This window comes from Dermacentor variabilis, chromosome 5 (assembly GCF_050947875.1).
Source record: "Dermacentor variabilis isolate Ectoservices chromosome 5, ASM5094787v1, whole genome shotgun sequence".
In the NCBI taxonomy this organism is placed as follows: domain Eukaryota; kingdom Metazoa; phylum Arthropoda; class Arachnida; order Ixodida; family Ixodidae; genus Dermacentor; species Dermacentor variabilis.
In genome coordinates, this window is record NC_134572.1 from 100,599,411 (window position 1) to 100,617,309 (window position 17,899).

The 17,899-nt window shown below is 50.1% G+C and overlaps 1 protein-coding gene across 3 annotated transcripts in view; it reads left to right on the plus strand.

Annotated features, from left to right (window-relative positions):
• Positions 1–17,899, plus strand: part of atos (atos homolog atossa) — a 104,777-nt gene that overhangs the window by 37,024 nt on the left and 49,854 nt on the right. For all 3 annotated transcript variants that reach the window (XM_075693198.1, XM_075693197.1, XM_075693196.1), the window contains 2 exons: positions 8,463–8,679; positions 16,647–16,734. In XM_075693198.1, coding sequence (XP_075549313.1) covers positions 16,713–16,734 — 22 coding nt within the window. In that variant the 5' untranslated portion in view covers positions 8,463–8,679; positions 16,647–16,712. The remainder of the gene's footprint in view (positions 1–8,462; positions 8,680–16,646; positions 16,735–17,899) is intronic.

A 17,899-nucleotide genomic window follows, 5' to 3' on the forward strand; every position in this document is an offset into this window, starting at 1 on the left:
TCTCTCTCTCTCTCTCTCTCTCTCTCTCTCTCTCTCTCTCTCTCTCTCTCTCTCTCTCTCTCTCCTTGCATACAGCCGGACACACATCAGAGGGCCTGTAATTGCCACATCGCATGGAAACTTAAACTCGCGCTTCCTGCAGCCTGCCCGCGTGATCGCGCTCGTAAGCTCGTGCCGCGTAGCCAAGGTTACGAGCCAGTCCGGCCGCGTCCAAGGTTCCCGCGGTGCGTGTGCCGCCTTCCCCCCCTCCCCCCCAGCGGGCCGGCTTTCAGTCGACGAGTTGCCGTGCGGTCCCGGTTTCAATCACCGCTGTGTGCCTTCGAAACAATGGGTATAGACCACGGCCTCGAAAACGAGGCAACGTGCGCGGCACGCTGCCGTCGATCTCATCGTCAGCCGTAAGTCGCCCTGTAATAAGCCTTTCATCGTTTGAGTATAGGTTGAACGAGGGATTGCTGCGCCCGATCGTGTTTCTTGAACTCTATAGATAGACGTATGCCTAAACGCGGATGTCCATTCAGGCGTCGGCGTGCGGTCGTATCTTTCGCTCAATCATATGCGAGAACGAAGCTGCTTTCCTCGTTAAAATGGTTATTTACAGTTACGCGCTTGGGGGGGAAGCGTTCATGCTCAATACATGTTTTTTTTTTTTTTACATCGCCCGTACTGCCTGTGCGGTGACCTCTTTTTAATTTACTAAAGATAAACTCGCCTTTAAAATTGTTTTACAGACAGTCTTTGCGAAGGAATCCCGTCTTGTCAGTCGTTCGAGGTGTCCGCCGTCTCCTGTTGGAAAGGAGCTACATAAATTCGTAATTCAAAGTCGGTTTTCTCAATACGCTGAGTATTCTATCCTCACCGCTGAACGCACCGTGCTTCACAACGGCGCTTGAAGAACCCAGATAACTTATGAAAGTACAGTATACTGTGCGCGATTCTATCATGCAGCCTAATGCGTTCCTCGCTAATACATTTTCCCAGATATAACGTAGTGGCCGAAGCCAGTGACATTTGCGACGTGCTGAGACTGTTCCGCATATTGCGTTTTTTTTTTAACTACGCTGTATTCTATTCTTGCTGTCACTTGAAAAAAAATATTTAAATTAGTGCGGTTCTGCTCTGCCATTCTTTCGCCTTTAATTATTTTTCACGTCACAGGAGCCCGCCCCCTAGCCGACGCTGTCAACCCTGTTTTTTTTTTATTGTTTGTTTGTTTCAACTGCAAGTCTCCCTTTGAGCAGGCCAGAAGCCTATATTTGCCAACCTAGTTCACATAACAATCTATCGCGCGTGATTCATCTTGAGTACTTGCGTGCCATAGCCCTCGCAAAAGTCGTTATGGGAATTTTTTTCACGTTTCTCTCGACTATTTGCTGCATTTAATGAAACATTTTGTTCAGGTCCACTTGAATACCGTGCATTATTTCTTTTCTAAGGACATATTCGCGTGATGGCGACACTCGCGTGGCAAAGATATCGCACTGCGAACGGGCAAACGCCCGGGGCCCTCAGCGTGGTCTGCGAGAAATCACTCGGTATACGCATCAGCCGCGCACACCGGGGACCTTTTTGCAGTCGCCACAGCAAACATCGGTCGCACCTTCACCGGGAAAGTCGTTCCAAGAGACGGAAAGAAAGAATGGCTATTTCTTTTCTTGGTAACGGCACTGGGAGAGAGTGAGAACACACGGGGGAGAAAGTGAGGGACAGAAAGCGAGGTTGGTTAACTGTTCGGTTATATATAATGCGGTCTTTACGACGTTTTGCCAGTTGGATGGGCGCCGTGTAGGTAGCGGCCAGACCAGGATCCCCCCCCCGCGTTTTCCTTGGACCGCACGCTGATCACGTCGTTTCGGATCGACACGTCGCGTATATTGTACCTTTGGGACTGAGACGCCATCGGCGGAATTTTGATGAACGGCGACTTCCTGCGTGGCTCCGGTGGCGTTGCTGTAAAAAAATAACGGTCAGGAAAACGAAGTCGTTCACTGCGGTTTGCTCCGTTTGCTGACCGGCACTCTTTTATTATTATATATTATTACTGAAAACACCCAAGTAATGGCCGTTGCAGGTGCGTTATTGCGAATCTGCGCTGGAGAATACTAAAATGTACCGCTGGAAAGCTCATGGGGTATGTAGAAGGCACACAGCTCGGAAAGAAATTGCTTCTTACGAAAATAATATTCTCGAAGATGCTATCATTTGTTTAAATGGAGCAGCAGCGTGTATCGCAAACGAAGCAGAAACGCAAGAAATGTAACTGGCGCGGCACCGACCATGCGCTTCTCCGTATTCAAAATGGGATACTAAAAAAAATAAACATCGCCCGTTTATGCAACCGCGTGTATGTTGTGTTCCGCACGAATTCATTCAGTGAATGGACACTTCGAAAACCTTTTCCCGGGAACCTTTTCCCGGGAATGAGGCCGCAATAGCGTATTCTTTACTCGAAGGACTGCGCCGCCATTGCGATTTGTAAACGTTGAAGCCGACAGCCTCGCAGTTTGCGTCGTTTCGCCGAACGGCGTACTTTTGTTGAATGAAAACATAAGAGTGCATGGCATTTGTCACTATTCTGCTTTTCTGGAAGCTGCGATCAATCGGGTATAAGGGGCGGCTTTCGATTTCTAGGAACTTCAATAGCGCAACTTGCTTCTTACACGACTGCATGCCCTAATGGTTGCGGCTGCTATGCGACTCTCCTCTCTTCTGGAATCTCATCGAAGACCGAGAGTTGCGTACGATCGCTGTCGTGACTCTGGAATTCTCGGGAGCTCTTCGCCATTCATTCGTTCGTTCTTCTTTTCTTTAAAGTCCTATTTCTCGTTACAAAAGGGAATCGCCGTGCGCGTTCTCGTTGGTTTATTTGGGGCTCCTGCAATCCCTTTTTGGAAGCTCGGCTTTTCCAGGAGCGTGCACTGGCGGCGCGGACATCAGAAAGATGGAAAAAGAAAAAGTAAGAAAGAGAGAGAAAGAAAGGACAGAAAAAACGCTTTATCCATCCGGCACGAAATGACCTCCTCTTCCGGCACGAGATCGTCTGCGGCAAAAGCGCAGCGTCGTTACCGCAGAGAGAAAATAAAACGAACGAATTGGGGAAAGATAACACCTCCGCGTCTTTCGCAAGACTGGCCGGATTCTAGTAAACCTGTTCCAGGAATGTCGCCCTTCTCCCAAGAAAGCCCGGTGAAAATTGGCTTCTGTGCTTTATGTTGAAAGCAGCGAGATAGATATCGTAATGGGATATCAGACTTCCTGCCGTGTGCCATATATCGAGAAATATTTTAAAGAGAGAGAAAAAAAAAGCAATTCTGAACAATGAATTTCCGTTATGTAGCAGCGTCTTCTTTTTCTGCAGGCTACTATAGACTCGGCGTACGCGCAAAAATTAATCTCTGCGTTGAAAAGGAAAAAACGAAAAAAAAAAAAAACGAAACACTGGGAGGCGGGGGATGTCGATTACAATCTTTGATGTCTTGATTCTGGCACGGGAAGCGCTTCTTGTGTGGTGATGGTCTCGGTATACCGCGCCACCTGGCAATAGTCCAACGTCCCGGGATTAGACCGACGATGCGGCTTGCAGATGGCAGTGCCATATACTAGCATATTCTGCTGGAAAATCTACGATAGCTTTGTATTATACTTTCATCATCATTATTATTAGTATTTAAGCGGCAGCAGTTAGCTCAAAACTGGGTTTCCCATGTCCGTCCGTCCTTTCGCCTTCGTCGGCCGTTTTCGTCATCCTCGCCAAACGGCGAAAGTTACACGAAACCTTGTCCACCACCGGCGCAGAGAGTCAAACCCATGCCCCTGCGGCAATCCGCATTCGGGAATCGGACGCACTTAGGACTCGGTTGTCGCTCTGAACTCCGAACGTGTGTGGGGCCTTGCGCGTCGCGGAGGCCTTGTGATAGTTGTCGCGTCTGTGCGCGAATTTCGGAGGCTATACAGTAGGCTGCACTGTAGCGGACGAAGACGTCTCTTTGTGCTTGACGCAGCTCTTGTTCTTGGGGAAGACAGCGGCGTCCACTGCGATACCCTGTCGCAGTAAATGATTTCAGAGCCGGAGGAATCGCTGGAGCTTTCCTGGTCTTTTCTTTGTTATTATTCAGTGAATCGGCCATCTTCCAAATGGCCTCGCCTGTGTTAGCCGCGTTTCGAGATCTCGTTTCTTTTCTTTCACTCTCTCACTCTCCCTAGATCGGTTGTACTAAACACAACATCACGGGCCAGTACTATGTAATCTAGCTGCAAGTATAGCGTGCTGAAGTACACGTGCACTTGGTGTGCGCATGCGCATAACCATAACGCTGCTTCGCACGCAACAGTTCAGCAAACCGCGCAAATTGTGCAGGTTTGCGTGCCGGCGCTCGCAGAACCAGGTTCTGTTTACCTGCGGCTTCGCGTGCGCTTTGTTTTCTTTTAATTGTTGTTGTTGTTTTTTTCTCGGCTCTTAACGACACGAGAGATACAGAAAGTGCCGCCCCAACTCTTCGTTCTTGTGCGTGTCTTTCCGTCCGTTTTACTCGTCCCGTGTTGTTACGCGCGGAAAATAATGCAGCACCAAACATCCCAAGCGTTCTTTTTTTTTTTTTTCGCACTTACAAGTTTGTTGTAATCCCCGCACATTTCACTGCGGCTCAAATTAAGGTGCCGCGAGGCACTATCTGCGCATGCGCGGTCGATGCGGCGCATGCGCACTCGGCGCACCGCTTTATAGGTGCAGCGAACTAATATTATCTAACGCGGTTATATAACCGAATTAGATTATATAACCGAATTTATACAACCTAAAGATACAAACTGTGCCGGTGTTCAACTGGAACGCACTGTAGGCGCAGAGTGCGTGTTGCACTGCGATCTTGTGGGCACGGAGCTGGTGCTGTATTCCTGGGTTGTAAGCTGCGAGAAGAGGGCCCTGGCTTTGTGGAGATTGTTTCCTTCCGGAGGTCGTTGCCCTCGGTCTGATCATGCTCTGAGCTTGCGCGCAGCTCCCGTATCGCGTTCACCAGCAATTAGTGCGAGAGGTATGCGTTGCAACTTGCGCGCCAGACGCACTCGAAAAAAAAAAAAAAAAATAGCGTTGCGTCGTGCTGCATACTAAACGTGCAATGAAGCGAGAAATTTAGTGTGCTCCAGGTGGCGCCACAATACGCCATTAGGCGGGCGTTTAATTTGGCGTTTTCTCAAGAGTCACTGTTGGGAACGCGGGATCTGGGGGCTATCGACCGTTATATAAGCAGGCGCAAAGAATACTCGGTGAACGTTACGCATGTAGAGGCGCGTGTGCTATGGTGCTGTGAGTTGGGAGACGCGACTACGGGTATATATATGCAGCCTTCGCGGGGGAGAAAACCGGGTGAAGTGTATGCTTTCGCAGAAATATCTCGGGAGGCATTTTTCCTTCATTCCACTTCGCGATGGACACATACGCTTCTTGTATATCGGGCGTTGCACCTTATTCCCGCGGCTTTTGTTCACTTACAGCTGTAGAGTATTGATTGATGGGTATAAGGCAACTCGCCAAGGTTGCTGCGTTTGTTGTTCTTAGAAGGGCTGTGAAAGGTTGCCGAGTTTGTATATACAGACGTTCCATCTGTGAGCGAATAAACTGTGCGCACAGGTCGATGAGGAGGTCTTTTTATATGCTTTGTGATGTTGTTCTTTTGTTGCATCTTTGTTTGTATTGGTATTGTCCACCCTGCTTGGACCTTGAGTTCGCAGTGCTGAATAAATAATCTGTCACAGACCCCGTGCGCCTAGTTGCTTTCCTCGCGCGTGACATTACGTCCGCTGACCTGCGATCACCAGAACCATATAGTAGCAAACTCATGGATGAAACGTAGCACGGACGTGCTACCGCAACGCCTCTGTGTGGCTTGCGCTAGTCCCCTAATCTGAAACTTTCTGTACTTATTTAACGAACGACGTAAAATACGACGCCGAGGCAAATAGTGCGCTGTTCGGCTGGGCACAGCTTTGATTGACGCCAGCATTGATTGACGTCAGCGTTCGGGCGATGCGTCTCCCATCGGATCTTTCCGTCTTCCGATAAGGATTTTTTTTTTTTTTCAAAACGAAGGTATTCGCGCGTTTCGTTTTCTTCCGCTCCGTACCAAGCCGCCATCGTCGTTGCCAGAGCGAATGTCGCCAAGTGAAAACCTCTATCTGCAAACATTCCCGAAAACTGGTGGGATGGCGGCTGCCTCATCGTGTGACGACACTCTTTTTTGACTCTTGGCGCGCGCGAGCGAGCGCACGTGAGCACCTGCTTTGCATGCGCATGCATAGCCAGATAGGTCTCTCCCCTTGCGTGTGTGTGCACGTGTGTTGTGGGGGGGGGGGAGGATTAGGGGGGAGTAAGTCGCGCCGTCTCCTCGGTGCTCGGTTCGTGTGCCAAGAAAGAAAGAAAGGGGGGGGGGGGGACACTAGATAGACTCTCGCGCTCTTTGGTTTTGGGCCACAGCCGCGTTCGCTATTTGCGTCCCCGGCGGTGAAGGCCAGAGGAGAGGTGTCTCCCCGCTGTACAGCACTTATACCTGGCGCCCGAAGTTCTCTCGCGGCCAAGGACGCTGGCGGACCTTGGGGATCGTCGTCGGCGAGGCAACGAGGCCGCGTTTCCTCTCCGACCCGTGCCGGCCACCGTCGCTTTCTTCCACGGCCGCCGCCAACCGATGTGTGTGTGTGTGTTAGGGCCAACAATGGCAGCGCGTGTGGCCGATCGTTTGAGTTCGCTCTCTCTCTCTCTGTCTTATTGTATTTATCGGCCTGGCACCTCGCTTGCCGCGGAGGCTGGAGCCGTGTTGTTGCTTGCACGCGCGCGGCTCCTCTGGGTGTTGTTTTTCTTTCGCCTCCTCCGTCGGGGACCCGCCGGCGTTTTGCTTTTGCCTTGGCTCGGTTGCGCAAGTCACGCGATGGCGGAGGTCTCCTTTAACTTGCGCTGATTTGCTTCGCGTGCTTGACGTCGGTGCGCGAAGCACAGCCTCTTTTCTTCTTTTTTCTTCTTCTTGCGCGCCAAGGTTGAGACATTCGAGCGGCGATTATACAGGCATATGAAAGGCGCGAATAGTCGGGAAATGGCTTTCAAAGTGTTGCTTCTGCTTTTGTTTCTTTTTTTTTTTTCTCCTCACCCTAATGACGCCTTTCCATTCTGACCTGTGCTATAGTTATGTTATCCTCGCGCGAACACCGTGCTAATACTGTTAATGCGCTGGCTGTATTGGCAAGTAGATGGTTTACGGTCACGACGCTTCCAGTTCGGGGTCTTTAAATTTGATCGTTTAATGTTCTTTGCATCCTTAGCGTTAACACTTACTTTCCTTAATGTCCTTCGTTGAAGTTAACGTTCTGTGAACGCTTCATACGTGCGATGAATTCGCTCCCTCTAAAGTGCGTGCGCCTACAGCGGGCGTGTGCTATCAGGTCCAAAAGAGCGCCCCTAAATCGAGTCGTGGCGCGATGTGTCCCGGATACCATTGTTTGCGTAGAGCACGGGACGAGCCACGGCCAACGCAACGACAACCAACGCAGATGCATTTATTTTGTACCTACGGCTGCGCTTCTGTGCATGTTGCAAAACGAGCCACGGAGGCTAATAACCAGATCGCTCAACCCTGCCGCGCAAGCACTTAACGCGCAGCGCACGCAGCTCGAACTCGTCGTTAGTTGTGTGCATTGCATTATTTTCCTGCCTGAATGCGACTAACACGCCCGCCAAACTTCTAGCTCTGCGTAACGACTGTGCGCAGGCAGGTTATTAGCGCCGGTGAGATACGGTCTGTGGCAAAATTTGAAAGCGCCTAAATCGCGAAAATGAAAGCCGGGCCTTGCAGTATCTTGTCCTGGCCAGAAGACGATGAGGACTCCGTAGTCGTATCTTACGGGTTGTGCATCGTCCTCCAGCCCGGGGCATGTTCCATGAGATAAGACTTGTTTGTCTCCAGAGTGCAATTATGGCATCGCCTATAACCGCACCTTTTATAATCCGTGTCACCAATTCCGTGCAGTGCACCGAAGGCTCGGGCTCGTATCGAGCCTCATGTGACGGGAGCCGACTGCGTGTTTCAGAGAAGTCGTATATAGGACGAGGCGCCTCTCCCACTGTGCTCCACTATACGCTGATCCTTATGCGTGAAACTTCCATTCAGTCGGCCTTGCGCAGAGGTCGATCAGTGGCGTACCGTGGAGGAACGCTTCTTCCAATTCTCTTTTCTGGATAGCACGACGCGATCGATCTGTAGGTTTCGCAGCGCTGCATGGGGTTGGTGATGTATAAGGTAATGAGTGAGCTCGTTTGGGAGTGTATACACGCATTAAGAACGCTTGCCGCATAAACGCAACACCTTGGACAGTAGTCGAGGGACAACCTCGGCTTTTTGCTCCGCTTTTGTTCTCTTGCTCGCACTGATGACTAACTGGTTTCGTCATTCTTTTCCTTTTCCCCCCAATCTTATGCGTAGTTCTGGAGACCATGGCCCAAGAAGCGGTGTTCCCGGCTTCCTCGAGTGGCCCATGCACCGGTTGGACCCTCGAGCCGAGCCTAGACCCGTGATTGGCGCACACACACAGGGTCGAGGCGGAACCTCCCCCCCCCTCCCTCTTTCCACCTTGCTGCTCGCACCGCGTGTGTGTCCCGCTGGTTTGACGGACGGCTGCAGCTTCCAGTAGCAGGCGCAGGTGAGCGCGCATCCGTCTTCTCGGCCGAGTTACGCCTCTCTCTCTCTCTCTCTCTCTCTCTCTCTCTCTCTCTCTCTCTCTCTCTCTCTCTCTCTCTCTCTCTCTCTCTCTCTCTCTCTTTTTTTTTTTTTTTATCACTTCAACGACGCGCTTGAGAAAATATTGGTTCATAATGTAATGTCCCATCGAAAACCATATCTGTAGATGACGAAGATAACTTTCACTGACGCATTTTCTCAGATATATATATATATATATATATATATATATATATATATATATATATATATATATATATTGCAGTGTATGGAACTCGTGTAACCCGCAAGGGAGCTTTGGTAATCCACAAGGGAGAGTGCCACATGGGCCGCTTCACGGTGTACGCTTCGTCCCGTCACGAACATGAACTTCTGTGTAAGCTCCAATGAATATTTTACGATAAATCAACGTGTTATTAGCGCATTAAATAAAAGAATGTGCCATTGCTTATTGGTGTGCGGCCGCTAGAGCAGCATCAGTATAGCCAGTAATTAATCAGAAATGTGTTTCCTTAACCATCCACAACTGAAAACTTGCTCCAGCATATCAAATATGCTACTTTATAGACTGTGCATTAAGTTGCTCGCGCCTAAACCGGGATTTTGAAGTTAGGAACAGCGTAACGTACATAGTTATGCTGGGCATTACACAGTTTAAAAAAATTTATACGTATAGGTCATTTTCTGCTCATTTTTCTTTTTACTTTAATTGAAGTTCCGAACCCTCTCAGCCTTACGAGATAAAAACGCTGGAAAAGCTCGGAGCACCGTAAATAATTTACTCTTTGTTTCCGCTAACCAGTTTCGTACCCGGAAGGCGAATGCTTCGTCACGTCACGATAAGCCCACTCGCTTCGTTCCCGCAAGCGCTTCCAGGAAAAAGTGCGCACAGTAGGGTTTTTGTAGTTTTCTTTAAAAGCGACAAACCACCATGCATATCCCGATATTGCTGCACGACGTCAGCAAATTTCGCTTTGTGTCATGGCGTCACGATTATGTCGGCGACGCCAGGTCCTTCGTTTCAAGGCCACCGTGACATTAAAGCATCTTACGTTTGCCAGCCTAGGATGCGGTGCCAAGTTTCACACATTTACGTGCAAGAAACGTGCAATGTATTTCTTTTCTTTTTTTACAACTTCTGGTAAAGTCCCCCTAAGGAATAAGGCTCGAATATTGACACTCGGGAAATCAATTAACGTCACGGTGAGCTATAGTGCGCGAACTTCACGGCGGCGTCGCCACCTGCCTTTCGTTCTTGCTCTGGACGACTGTGAGGTCTGTTAGCCGTCACGTGAAACATCTGCGGCCACTTCGACCTACGAGGTTTTTCGAAACCTCCTTGGCTTTGACAGGAGGAGGGCCCGATCCGCCATCTTTGTTCGGAGAGTTGTCGAACATGCGTGTTCGAATCGGAGGCCACCGATCTGTCGGTTTCCGAACGCAGAAACGTCGAGACCCGGCAACTTTGCGTTCGAATTGCCATCTTTCATTACAAACATTTTGTAATGAAAAGACATTAGAAGAAAAAATTAGATGCAAGTTGGAATCGGCTAGTGTAAGACAGGAGTAATTGGAGATTTCTGGGAGAGGCTTTCGTCCTTCAGTGAACATAAAGATATGATGATGATGATGATGATGATGATTACAAACCGCACGAGACTTCCTCCTCGCTAGGAAAGCCGAGGTGGCGGTGAAATGGAGCGCCGTCTTCGAAACACTGGTCGCGATGTGATGCGCCTTTACCCAGGCTTTCTCCCTCTCGACGGAGGCCACTTAACTGCTATTGCCGGTGTGTAATTTACTAGCACGGCTCAACTTCATATTCCTCGTTTGTGTAATTATGAACCGATTAGCGCAGCTCTTGTTGTACGTTAAAAAAAAAAAAAGCTCGTTTGCAGAATGCGGAGGGTCCTAGTTTGTTTTCGGATAGAACCGCACGAGAGCGACGCTATATTGCAAGTACAAAACGTAACGTAATCCACGGCCCCCCTTCTTTCTATTTTTCAAGGATGTTTTCGTTGCCGTTGCTTCCTGTAAGCCTGCACGTCTATGTTTGTACCTTCTTGGGCGTATTGTTCGCTTTCCCCGTTCCTGCCCTGTCAGCTTCTCGCGTATCGCGGTGAATGGCAGTGCCAGTCGACACGCCACTCGGCCGCGCATTACGCGCAGCCGGGCCTTCTCTCCCCTGCAGCAGCAGCAGCTTCGAGCATATGCCGCACTAAACAGCTGTGGCCTGATTTATCAGTGCGCCGTGAGTCTATCGTGTTTAACGAGAATCGCAGTATATACTGGGAGAGAGAGAGAGCGAGAGATAGACTTTGGCTTCCAGCGTGAGTCTATCGTGTTTAACGAGAATCGCAGTATATACTGGGAGAGAGAGAGAGAGCGAGAGATAGACTTTGGCTTCCAGCGTGAGTCTATCGTGTTTAACGAGAATCGCAGTATATACTGGGAGAGAGAGAGAGCGAGAGATAGACTTTGGCTTCCAGCTCGAGGTATCAGCACGCGTCACGGGCTGATCGCGCCCAGGAAACGCCGTGTACTATATGAAACGATCCCCGACTGTGTGTGTGTCAAGGTATCGTTGTGTATATAGCAGCGCTTCGTGGTCACGGCGTCAAGTTCAGAACGTATTATTATTATTGCGTGTAGGGCCCCCCACCTCTTTTGCTTCCTCGGAGCGGCGGACCAGTAGGTCGCGGGTTCGATGCGGGCGCCCTCTACGTCAGGACGGAATGAGAGAGCTTTCGTGCGCCGATGTTTCGGGGCACTTAAGGAACCTCCTAAGCCGGTTGTTAAAACTGAGCTCAACCCGCCGCGGTTGCTCAGTGGCTATGGTGTTGGGCTGCTGATCACGAGGTCGCGGGATCGAATCCCGGCCACGGCGGCCGCATTTCGATGGGGGCGAAATGCGAAAACACCCGTGTGCTTAGACTTAGGTGCACGTTAAAGAACCCCAGGTGGTCAAAATTTCCGGAGTCCTCCACTACGGCGTGCCTCATAATCAGAAAGTGGTTTTGGCACGTAAAACCCCAAATATTATTAAAACTGAGCTGGAGCTCCGCGATTTTCTAAATTTCTGTCAGAAGACAAGCCTTGGCTATGGGACTTGAAAAACCCGGTCGGTGATCACTGTGGCCCTTTATTTGAATATCACGTATATCGAAAGTTTAATGCACATTTGTTTCGTTGTAGCGAAAACATTTACTCGGTTGCTTCGTTTTTTTTTTCCCTTTAATGAACGACACTGCTTCCTTGCTAGCATGCAGGCTTAGGCCAGCGAGGTGTGTCCTTTGGTGCTGCAGCAGTAGTAAACTTAAAAGGGACACTAAAGGTTAATATTAAGTCAACGTGGACTGTTGAAATACCATCCCAGAAACCTCGACACGCTTGTTTCGTGCGAAGAAGAGACTTATTTTAAGAGAAAATGCGTTCTGAAGCGTCCGCGTACCTCTAGCGCAGTTCAAATCACCCGCCCTCCGATCGAGGAGTATTGACGTCATGGTCTCATAATGACGTTGCGCCGTCGGTCAGTAAAACGGCTCCCGCAGACGGCGCTACGGCTTTTCTGCACAAAACGCAAACGCGCGGCCAGAAACAGAGCCAAGACAGAGCCGACAGCAGCGCGAAAGCGGAACTATGGTGGCTAGCGGACGGGAAAGCGCGCGACGATAAGCTGGTTCTTTATTTTATGACGCCAACTTCGACGCTCGTTGCAATAGACGACCCTGACGACGACGCATTGGCTCGCGATGCTGGGCTCGAGTTTAGCGATTTAAGCACTGATGAACGTGACCTGCTGCTGAGGGCTCGCGCTGCCGGCGTCGTTGTGTACTACTACGACGGCGGCCTGCTTTGAAAGGCACTCCACGCGACTTAAGTAAGTCGGCGTTGAACTCGTAATCCTCTGGACGAAATTGTAGCGAGCACACTACGTGATTTTTCGGCTCTTTGCCAGCGCGCTGTGGCGGAGGTACGGCACTTAATACTTCGAACGGAGAGGTTCACTCGTTGGCACACAGTGATAAGTAACGTTGGATTCGCCGCTGCAACTGCCCTTGGCCAAGTTCCGCGGACCGTTCGCGCATCCCACGACATCACATAGACGTGGCACTCTTGCTGCTTGCTCCAAATGCAAGTTTCGCGAGCCAGCAGGACCACCGCAGCGCGACGCGATAAAGAAACAACTCAAAACTCCAAAGCGCGCGCGGCGCAAAGTCGAGCGCGCAGAGTCGAGCGAGAACGAAACCTTTCGATCACCCATACTACTCAAGGGTAACGTCAAAATGTTATTTTTTCTTAGAATCGAATAGAAGTAGACAAGTAGCATTTTCTTCCGTCTTATAATCTAATGACATGATCTTTTTAATACGAGTAGTTGAGTGCTGGTGACATAAATTATGATGAGGAGTGCTTTCGTCATCGGGCTAGTACCGGAATGTCGCTGGGGGGTCTCAAATCGTGTCATGCATTTACCTCAATTTCTCGGTTACTAAAGCTCTGTTCGCGATTATGTTGACGCCTTATACGTTCTGGAGCATTGCTTTATCACTTTAACTTGACTTTCTGGTAACCTTTAGTGTCCCTTTAATATAGAAGAGAGAAAAAGATTGCAGCAGATCCCACGAGTTGGAATCGATACACAGCGAAGCTTTGTTTGAGTGCATAGAGAGTCGAAAGACCAGTACATGCGCACGCACACTCGCACCTCACACGCACGCAAATTATACCGAGCCTTTTATTAAGCGGAGTTGCTGACTACTAGCGAGTAGGACGGACGCCCCTTGAACGCATGATGGTTTCAGAAGCAGCATGCGCGTACGTACTCAGCGCAATTAGAATTCATTCTCCCCGCAAGAAGCATTTGCTTCCTCATTACTGTGCAGCCGCAGATGCGCGAAGGCACCGTGTCCCGCGCGGCCGGCGCCGCCACTGCCGCGTATTCGCGTAGGGAAGCGCCATCTGGTGGTGCTGCAAGTAACGAAGCTGCATGCGCGGCCTGCGTCCTCCGCTGTGGTTGGTTGGGCCTATTCGGGAAGGAAGCACCCAAGCCCACGGCCACGAAAAACATTGAAGTTCGCAGAGAAATTAAAACAAAAATGCTACATGCTACAAAAAAAGCTACGTGCCTGTCGCTTATTCTCGGCTTATTGTGTTAAATTGACCAAGACTTCAAAGAAACATCGTGATTGGTCATCTGTGTGACGGTTCAGACGGTGTTGGTAAACACGTCTCGGAAGAAGCCTGCCGTCACTTTCGAGTTAACGCGGCAAATTGCAGGAACATTGCATTGTACGGGTGCGTTATCCTTTCCGCGCACACTGCAGCCGAGCAAGATGTAGAGGTTCTCAGTGAAGTCGATTGCCACCGCAGTCCTCCTCCTGTTGGACTGGTGCGTACTGTTCCAACGCGGAATGACCTATACGGCCGGAAGCCGTGCAACCGTGTACTCGGAAAAGTGGATTACGCGGTCGCTTCGCATACACGCGGAGAGGATTTCCCAGTGGCGCTGCAGGGCCGGAAACTGCTGCTTTCTTCTCGAACTTCCCCGCCCCGCTTCTGACACGGCCGGCTTCCCGCCGCCAGGCCGTCGGTGTCTCGCCTGCTTCGCTGCGTGCTTTCGTGTAGTATTTCTCGCGTCAGCGAAACAAAAGAATGGGACGGGCTGCGCCAGAGCGTTCGAACGTCAAACGTGCGTTGGTTTCAGGGATGTTTTTTTTTCGCATCGTGCCTATACGGCGTTCGGCTGCACGTTCCTCCTTGGCGTCGAGTGTGAGTATAGGCTCTTTTTCGGAATTGGTGTGGCTTACAGGGACTCTGTTCGTTGCTTTGATCACATGACTGCGCTGTTGTTGTTGTTGTGGTGTGTTTATCCTAATATAACGACTTTGCCAAGTTCGCCAACTCGAGTAAAACTGGTGCCCGCAAAACTGGAAGTGGATTTGCGTAATTCCTGCGGAGTTTATCATTATGCAGCCCGTTTCCCGTGTGTGTTCTTTTCCTCTACGTCATTTTATTTCCACTTTGCATGACTCAACTAGTTAAGTGAGTAACTGCTGCATGTGCTATATATGGTGGTCGAAATTGGCGCTTGACGTAAGCGCCACGCAAGACGTTAGTTAGTACACGGGTGTAGGATGAAACAAACGACCTCGTTAGGTTAGCAATATACCCTTAACGTGATACTTTCGAATGGAAAGAAATGTGGAAACGACACTCCTGCGTGTTTTCAAAGTATATTCGACCTACAGTGGCAATTAAATTGCAGATAGCGCCGCACGAGTTAGCGGGTTACGTGCTCCACGTAAGACGCATTGCGCATTGTTCGTGCAAGAGCTAGCATACGCGGCACACTATTTTGTCGATCGATCGTTTGGCAGTGCAGTGATAACCCGCCATTTGTCACGGCTGCAACACGGGTAATTTTATTTCTGCGCCGCCCGTGTATGCATATCGAACTTGAGTATCATTTTTGTGCGCGATAACTGTGACCTCGGCTTAGAGATAGGCCTCTTCGCTGACGTTGACGGCTATATGCGCCTATGTAGCTGAAGGTGAATTGCCTCCCAACACTGCTCGATTTTTTATTTTTTTTTAAGGACATATGGCGTTGCGCCGGCCACGCCGACTTTGGATTGTGCAGCTCACTTGAGCATACGAAGCCACATTGCACAGTTCCTGCATGGGTGGTTGTGGTCACACAGTTCACCATAACTGCGAGAGCCATCAGCCTATAATGTATCACTGCGACCTTTATAAGGTTATCTTACTGCCTTAACTGCTGGAGGTAAGCGGGAACGTGACGGCGCTGCCACACAGCGACGTCTTGCAATGAGCATCTAGATGTATTTTATTTACTTATGTGTTGGGCTGTGTCTTCCAAATCCGTGTTTCTTTCACTTAAATGTAGGTACAGTGTAGTCTTTGCAAAAATTGTTCAGGCCACTTAACGTGACGGGTGCTCTGAGACTCGCACGCATTTGTTGCGACGACGCAAATATGTTCAGACGTTAAGGCTGCTGCGTATCAGGGCCATTTCGAAATCGACAGTTTCTCGGGACTATTTCGTCACACACGAAGCTTGGCTGAACCATGATTGGCTCAAGTTCAGATGCAGGTTCCCTTTAAGCGGCCGTCATGATAAAAGACACGCGGGGAGTGTGAAATGCGATTTGCATCGGTCGCCATAAAGCTGGCGGGATCCAGCTGACTCTGGATCTTCTGTGCGCGTTCTGTGCTTGTAGAGATGGGTTTCCTAGGAAAGCGTTAAAGATCGGCAAGGTGAGCCGATTTTTCTCGCCCGAGTGCGCACTATACACATTCAAAACCCGGCTACACCGAACTGGTTCGTACTCTGAAAGTTTGTCGGTATATCAAAGCAATTCGATACATCTTAATCCGGGTGGAATAAGCTTTTATGATGAGTCCGTTATGCACGATGGAACAAAGCCACGCGACAGTGCTGAAACACTTCATGGCTACCTGCATCTCTTTGCAGCATGTGGAAATAACTCGGCAACCCGATTGGACCTAGCTCTTCACCGGGTTACGCGTCGTATTGCACCCCACCCGGTTGCGAACATGCCGGCAAACTTTCTCAGCCGCACGATATCAAACGGCATTAACAAATAATTTTAAAAAATCCGCTGCGGACGGTTTTATTACGCCGGTCGTAGGCGCGCGGAAATATGATATATACCCAACGCGTACACACTTCGTTTTAAGAGATTTAGCTTGCATGAATATCGCTAAAAAAAAGTTGCGCATGTGCGATATATATTGAGCGTCATTTGTTCTAGCCAGACTCGTTATAAGTTTCGACGGTATTACATTTGTTTATGAAGCGCACTTTGTGATGACCGTGTTTCTGTCTGTTGTTTCTCCAGGAAAAAGACGTCATGCGTGCGTGTCATTTCTTTGTGTGCGCAGGCTGTTCTCCCGCTCCTTCGGCGGTACTGAAGGCGTCTCGCAGCGCCCGCTAGCGCGTTGCCGAGGATGAGACCAACGGCTGAGAGCGGTGAGTGCATGCTGTGGACGACCGCTGCGATGCCCTGCTTACTTCGCAGCGACGACGGCCGAGTTTCCTGTATTGTGCATGAGTTAGGAGTCCCTTGCGGTCTTCTTTTGTTTTATAACCACTGTCACTTTAGCTTTATAACCACTGTCACACGGGGACTTCTACCGGCGTTGCCACTGAGCTCGACTTGTATCGAACTTGCGCCTGCTACTCATCGCGTGTAGAACGCCGTTGTAAAGAGGCAGCGACCACCGACTGCTCTGTTTACCCAAAGCGCACTTTCGCAATACGCGGGGGGGGGGGGGGGGGTGCACCGTGCGATGATAGTTTCTTGCGCACGGGTTGTTTTGTGAACATGAAGGGGTGCCAAAAAAATAATAAAAACGAAATCGTGTACATTTACAGAGCGGTAGCATCGCAAATATAAAGAAAAAAACATTAGATAGTTAGCGCGCGGGTTCGTCGGATAGGTTGTGTAAACGATCGTCTCACGTGTACAGACACATGAGCTTGCATCAAGTGGAGATCGCGTACAGCGGCTTACAGCGGCTCGCAGCACGGAAAGGAAAAGAAAAAAAATACTTCGTTGTTAACTCGCTGCAGCTGTTCATGGGTTCTCGTCAAACACAAGCCACCCTTCGCGGATGGAGCGCTCTTGTCGGCACGTCACGCGTCAGACCCATCGTCGAACTCTTTTGAGCAAAGAAGTGCGCTTGTGTGTTCTAGCGCTGTCGGCTACCGTGTCAACAGCGGATTTGTCTATTGAAAGTTTGACTCCATTCGCAGTCGGCTTTCCGCAGGAAGGCTTCCTCTGGTGAAAGTGAGCGCGAATCCAGGTGTACAAAGCAAAGCCGCAAGGCCGTCGCGTCTCTTGTTCTCTCTGGACTCGCACGCAAACGGCGAGGGCGTCGTCATTCGCTTCTGGGAAGCGTCTCTCTCGGCTGGTCGCATTCGACGGATATCGCAAGAGCGACGGCCTTGCATCACGCTTGCGACACGCGTGTCTGCCGCTCTCATGTGGCGGTCACGAGGCGCGTGCGTTTTGCGAGGAAAGGGGTAAGGGAACGAAGCAGGGGCACGCGCAGCCGGGGTTGTGGTCCTCCTCCTCGGTCGAGGTAAGGAGTCTTCGTAGTCGGACGCTCGCGAGTCGATTACGTCGCTAGCC